The 6,337-nt window shown below is 39.7% G+C and overlaps 1 protein-coding gene across 1 annotated transcript; it reads right to left on the bottom strand.

The window, feature by feature from the left end:
• Positions 1 to 287: 287 nt before the first annotated feature.
• Positions 288 to 4,016, bottom strand: CBR4 (carbonyl reductase 4). The gene is made up of 5 exons (XM_009695240.1): positions 3,875 to 4,016; positions 3,215 to 3,335; positions 2,618 to 2,754; positions 1,872 to 2,006; positions 288 to 488 (listed from the first exon to the last, which is right to left on the bottom strand). The coding sequence occupies exons 1-5, from the start codon at positions 4,014 to 4,016 to the stop codon at positions 310 to 312; spliced, it is 714 nt and encodes a 237-aa protein (XP_009693542.1). The 3' UTR covers positions 288 to 309.
• Positions 4,017 to 6,337: the final 2,321 nt, after the last annotated feature.

Here is a 6,337-nt window from a genome sequence, read left to right as displayed (position 1 = left end):
ACATGACCTTATAAAAATATAGGGCTTTAAAAAAATGTATCAGCATGTTATCTAGAACTATCACCATACCAAAACCAGATCTTTTTCAAATTGTTACGTACACAGACTTTGTGATACCAAATGGACTCTTTCAGGTAGCTAAACATACACGCTGGACTTCACCGCTCCTGAATTTCTCCTCTGACTAAATAATATCAAGTCAATTACACGCATCAATCTTCAACTAGTTTCCATCCCTCTCCCTTTAATTAGTAAATACTTACATATTACCATCATGACATTAAAGTAGGTCCTTATTCAAGTCAGTACTTAAGTCAGAAGCTGCAAGCCTCCATCTACGACTAGAGTACTCCCTGTAATATAAGGCGACTCCAGAAGAAAGACAACGGCTTGTGCAACTTCACGAGGCTCTCCGAATCTTCCAAGGAGAATTGCTTTCTTCAACTGATCTTCTTCCAAATGAGCAGTCATCTCTGTGTGAATAAAGCCTAAGAGAGGAGAGAGATTTGAAGAGTTACCTAACCTTCAATTCAATTTCTCTAGCAGATTTTCCCTAGAATTCTCCCAAGTGAAATCTACTACCAGGATTCAGCACCAGCTACCATTCTTCACTGTCTCAGAAGCCAGTCCACAACATTTTATGACCAAGATCAATTTTTTACCTAACCAATAAAATGTCTTCTGGTTTTGGAAGCACTGATGTAAAAATCAAAATGCAGAGATCTATGCAAGTCCATTAAAAAAAAAAAAAAAAGCGCTACCTAAAATTGGGTCTCAAAACTATATTTAGAATCACCTTTCTGAAAGACAAAATACACTCATTTCACCAAAACATTCTCGATAAAAACACGAGTATGAAACCTCTGGCAAGAAACCCCTACAGTCTGCTAGTGTTTCCATTATATTTCAGAACTTACGACAGCATTTGTGTAATTTCTATCATAGCATTCATTTGAAGAATATTTCTTGACATTTTTGAAGGACATTTCTTTACAATTTTCAGTTATCTGAGATTCAGTTTTCCCACTGCTGCACTTCACGTAAGCTGCTGCTTCATAAAGAGCTGATCTGATCCGCTTTCTAGCTGCCACCATGAAGAGAAAGTCTCTGCTTTCTACTTGTCTTCCTTTTGACTGTACAACTCTGCCCCTTTCTGATGGCTCTGGGCCCTTCAGTAAGCTGCTCAACTCGCTAAACAATAAAAAGTGTTTCTCCTGCCTAGTTCACAAGCTGAACTGGTTCGTGCAGAGGTCTGAAAGGCGTCAGAGCTAGCGCAAGGTGAGCAGCAGAGTACATGGCTATGAGTGGAAAAAGTCAGAAAAGACAGAAGGGATTTTTCCGTAAGGGTGGTGGTTTGCTCGGACTAGATCATCTTGTGAAATCACAGCCTCGTCCTCCCAGAACTTTCTTTCCAGACTCCCTGCTTTTACTACAAGGATAGACAGGGATGCTTTCATGCCAGCTTCTCGTGGTCTTCCATGTTTCTCTAATAACAAATAAGCATTCTCTAGCGGGAGACGAGGGTAGCTGTCTGCCTACAATTAGTTCTAATCCTTCCACCTGCAAGGGCAGCAGGTTTTGAAGGAGGAACAAAGGAAAAAAAGACATGCATTATGTAACGACGGATAGAGGGACAGGTAGATACACTCTTACAAACTTCTCAGTGTTCTCTTAAAAAGACCAAAGGTTTTGTAAAAGACTGTATTATACTTTAAACTGAAAAAAAAGAGATTAAAAACATTTACTTACAAAAGCAGAAGAAAATAATAGCAATTTGTCTTAAGTTACTTTCAGAGTACAGCAAATATCCAGCAGTTTTGATGCTCATGTACCGCAACAGCCAAGGACCTAGGAATCTCCCAAGAACTAACCTGGAGCAACCACGTTGACTCGAATTTGCTTTTTTGCTACTTCTTTAGCAAGAGATCGTGAAAATCCAACTAATCCTGCTTTGGTAGCGCTATATACACTTTGACCAGAGTTGCCTTTAAGTCCTACAATACTTCCTAAAATAAAGAAATGTCAAAGAGAAGAAAAGATTAGGTAACTAATTTGAAGCCTTGTACTAGCTTTATCATTTTAGTTTTAAATTTGGAATGGAAAATGAGATTACAAGAAAAGGAATTAAAAGTATATTACTAAATGTACTTTATAGCCTACTGCTGGAATAAGCAAATCCCTCAATTATCTGTGATTTTTGTGGAAACCATATATCTATGTTGACCAACAGGCACCAGGAGAGTAAAATGAAGAGCTTTCCAAAAAAATAGCTTTGCACAGGAAAAAAAAAAAAAGAAACCAAGTGTACCTATTTGATTCTTAGCTAATAACTAGCAGCTGGTAGATTTAGCTACTGAAAGAGCTGATAAAGAACGGTAAAATCCTTTTTTCAATAAACTCTGAGGTGGTTATTATCATAGCAAGCCATTTTTACATTTAGAGGTTGCCGAAATTACACAAAAGAACAAGCGTTCAATATAGAAATGCTAAATACAGAACGTCTAAATATAAAGAAAATAAGTCAATTGTAACAAGTAACATTTAAACATGGTACATGCGCTAAACCTTTCCCGAAAACCAGTACATAGAAGGTCACTGCATTAGACAAGCAACTTACCTATATTGACGATAGCACCTCCCTGTTGTTGAATCATGCTTTTTACAGCAGCTTTGCATGTCAACATGGTTCCCAAAAGGTTTGTGTGAATCTGGGCTAGCATATCTTCAGTCTTGGTTCTCAGTAACAAACCATCCCTGACAAACAGACCAAAAACCACAAAAGAACTCACTGGACAACCCCAACGATCACAGTTACTCCTAATAAAACCTGACTGATGAATGGAATATTAATGGGGATTTATTCTACCATTCCAAATGACGACACTGCAAGGACAACATACGGCAAGAAAAAAGTTAGCCATGCTTCTGGCAACAAAGCCTCCTTTGCAGAGAGGGATCAAACATTGTTTAGGACCATTTCAGGGGGAAGAAGTGGAAGAAAGAGGAGTAGAGGGGGAGAATACAGAAACTACAGTGAAAGCTGTATCATCTGTTACAATTTTACCATCATTAGGAACAAAATATTGGTGAGCGCTTAATACTGGTTTCAGGCGTATTCATTAACAATACTCTTACTAAATGCAAAGGCCCTTAGCACCTTACAATAAGATGCTGCCATCTAGAATTACATATAATCTTGTAACGAATAACTAACCTGTTGATCCCAGCTGCATTAACCAAGTAGTTAATAGGACCTAAATTCCTCTGCATCTCCTCAAAAGTATTTTGGACCTCTTGTTCGCTGGACACATCACAGCTAAGTGCCAGATGTCCTGCTATATTGAAATAAAGGCACATCATAATAATACGAAAAGATGGTATACCATCCATAAACCTTCTTCAGAATTTATCAACTCAATTGCAAAAACTGATGTTGAACTAGTTATAACTTGAGGAACCCATTTAACCTCCGGAGAACTAAGCGAGGACAATTTTCAAATATTGTACTGATTAGTTATGTGACAACTTCTTGGTTTATATTTTGGCCTTTTGAAATCAGTAGTAGGAGCAGACTGGTCTCAGTTCTGGCTCGGTCAGGAGCCAGGGATGACCCAATTCATACCACCTCCGCGTTGTGACCTTGAACAATTCCCTTCATCTTACAATTCGTATCTCACGGACAGAACACGTAACAACTTTCCCAAAGAATACTGTGAAAACAGAATTGTACTGATACAGCTTTTCTTTCAAATTTCTCAGCCTTTGTTTTCACTTTCATCTACTTAAACAATGAGGTTTATTTAATAACTTACTATTTTTACAAGTTACCTAAGCATCGGAAAGTGAAGAAGTAATTGCAAAGCAGCATACGTACCACCAAGATTACGTGCCGTGGTTTGGGCTACTTCCAGATTTCTAGCAATAATCGCCAGGCGGCAGCCTTTCTGTGCCAGTAATTCTGCAACAGCTTTTCCTATTCCTCGGGATCCTCCAAAAATGGCGCAGACCTTGCCCATCTTCAAAAATAATTCACAAATTGCAAATAAACCATGAAATTCAGGTCCAGTATAGCAAGAGAATAACCACTGTTCTTGTCAACATCACGGCCCTTACTAGTTTGTAGCATTTTGTAATACTGGATTATAGAATTAGTGACCTGTTAATTTTTTTATTCACCATAAAATAAATACTTGAGCTAAATTAAACACCACTTCTACAAATGCACGTTAATTCTTCATTATTTCTGAACAAGTAAAAAAATTATGCACGTAATCTAGCATTTCAATACTAGTGTTATGATAACTCATAATCAGTTGATGAAATAGGTGACTTCTACAACTAAAGGCCATAACGTATCGTTCAGCTGTTTAGTCAAAGCCACTGTAGCAGTTGTAATTATACGGCTCTTGCAAGCGCTATTCTTGTACTAAAGTCATTCAGCCTCAAGGTCTCACTCCATCCTAAGGATCTGTGTTGGACATCCACATCGCAAACACCACTGAGCACTACTTGATCCTATTGTACTTACATTAGTTTAATACCAAGTTATACTACACAACGTTATGTTTTACCCCTAGCCTTAGGGTTTTCTTGTTTCTGCTTTTGAAGAAAAAGAAAGCTTTTTGAAATGTGAGATTATTCTGAAGTAGCTAGCTTAGATGTTGAGGAAGAAGCACAAGAAGAAAGTACTTCTGTCGAATGATCTTTTATTCTGCAACCTCTAGAAGTCAATCAGCTGTGTTGGGATTCCCTGAGGAAGCCAGAGGCAGAATCCAAGGAATAGTAATGAACCACTTTTTCATACATTTGAATAAATCCTTTTTGAACTCAATTATACTTTCTCTCTGTAACAGCCTGAGGCAAGGAGCTTCATTATTTGTGGAAAAGCACCTCCTTTTGTTCTTAATTTGCTTTCTGATTAGATAATACGACGCATTTCTCCTCATCTCTTCTCCTTACTGTTCATAACTTCAGAGGATACTCTTCTGTGTTTTACCCTTCCCCTATATCCCTTCGGGTCTATTTAGTTACTCTTATATGTATGGAAGCCATCCTGTATCTCACTAAAGACCGTCCAAGCTCCTAATCCTGCCACCCTACCCTTTGCCTTACTTAGGTCTATTATACCCTTTCAGATGGGCGATAACCAGAAGAGCACACAGCGTTCAGCATACAAAGACACCATCAGCTCATACAACGGCATGATTTTGGTCTTCTGTGACAGGGCCTGAAAGAGCAGACATGCCTCTTCTGTAACCAAGGAACCACAAGCGCTTGAAAACAACCCATGTGTCTGCCTCCGCTGGCAAGTTAAAATCAGCTTCCTAGGAGCAGGAAGAGGATTAAATACCTGCACCTCAGGTGGCAGCCCTTTCGACAGAACACGTGCAAAAAGATGTCCCACCTGAAGACAATTCCAAAGTGATAACAACAGGCACCAGTGCCTCACCAGAAAGACTAATCTTTCGGGTACTCTTCATTAGGTAGCTAGACTGCAAGAGATGCATCAAGAGGTCCTGCACTCCAGCAACTACAGCTCTTACTGTCCTAGCAGACTAAAGGCACAACCCACCAACCCATTATTTTGTTGACAGATTTTTCTTGTTAGAAACAGAGTCTTAGTCTGCCTTCTCCATCATGACTGATCTCTTCTTTTAGGGAATTACCACAATGACTCTTGGGAGCTCTTGCCTACTTGTTGCAGCAATGTTGTACTAAGACTTCCTCCTTTGTATTTTGTTCTTACCAGCACTGAGCGTACCCACTCTCTTATTTTTATTTGAAACATGGAATAATAGAGACTAGGAGGGAACTCTGGAAATCATTTTGTCTAACTCCTCTACCCCTAGGCAATATCAAGTGAACCATTTTACGCTGTTTATAAATGCTGTCGGACCTATCTGTATTTTCCAAATAATGCTGAACATGCTTAGCTATCCAGGACCCAAAAAGCTGCCCGTGGGGAGACAGCTTCTTTCAAATGTATCATTCTACCCTTCCCGGTCTCTTTGAGAAGTGAAAACCCCCGGCGATTCCACCGTTTTCAGAAAGTCCCTTGTGCGCTAACCAGGTATTTGCGGGGCCCGCGGCCTACTTCCAACCCGGCAACGTACGCTTGGTGTTTTAGCACAAAAAAGCCATACGGATTCTTTAGAATTGTGACTTGGGAGAAAAAAAATAAAAACCAACTGCTATAGGAGTAATAACCCTATATTCCCTGGTCAAATAAAGGTAGGGAACACCAAGTATCTTGTGAGCGACGGGCTCCTCCCGCTCGGCCCACAGCACGCAGGAGCGCCCCTCCCGCCTTCGTCCCCCACGGCCCTGCTCTCCCACA

This window comes from Cariama cristata, unplaced genomic scaffold (genome assembly GCF_000690535.1).
Source record: "Cariama cristata isolate BGI_N322 unplaced genomic scaffold, ASM69053v1 scaffold18372, whole genome shotgun sequence".
Lineage (NCBI taxonomy): Eukaryota > Metazoa > Chordata > Aves > Cariamiformes > Cariamidae > Cariama > Cariama cristata.
The sequence above is the reverse complement of the archived record's forward strand: the minus strand, read 5'-3'. Positions and strand labels throughout refer to the sequence as shown.

Excerpts from the sequence above, each read along its gene's own strand:
- CBR4 (XM_009695240.1), bottom strand. The coding sequence starts at position 4,016 with ATGGGCAAGGTCTGCGCCATTTTTGGAGGATCCCGAGGAATAGGAAAA. Across the intron at positions 3,336-3,874 it reads CACGGCACGTAATCTTGGTG|CAGGACATCTGGCACTTAGC; the intron begins GTACGTATGCTG and ends ATTTCAATATAG. Across the intron at positions 2,755-3,214 it reads AATGCAGCTGGGATCAACAG|GGATGGTTTGTTACTGAGAA; the intron begins GTTAGTTATTCG and ends TCTGTTTGTCAG.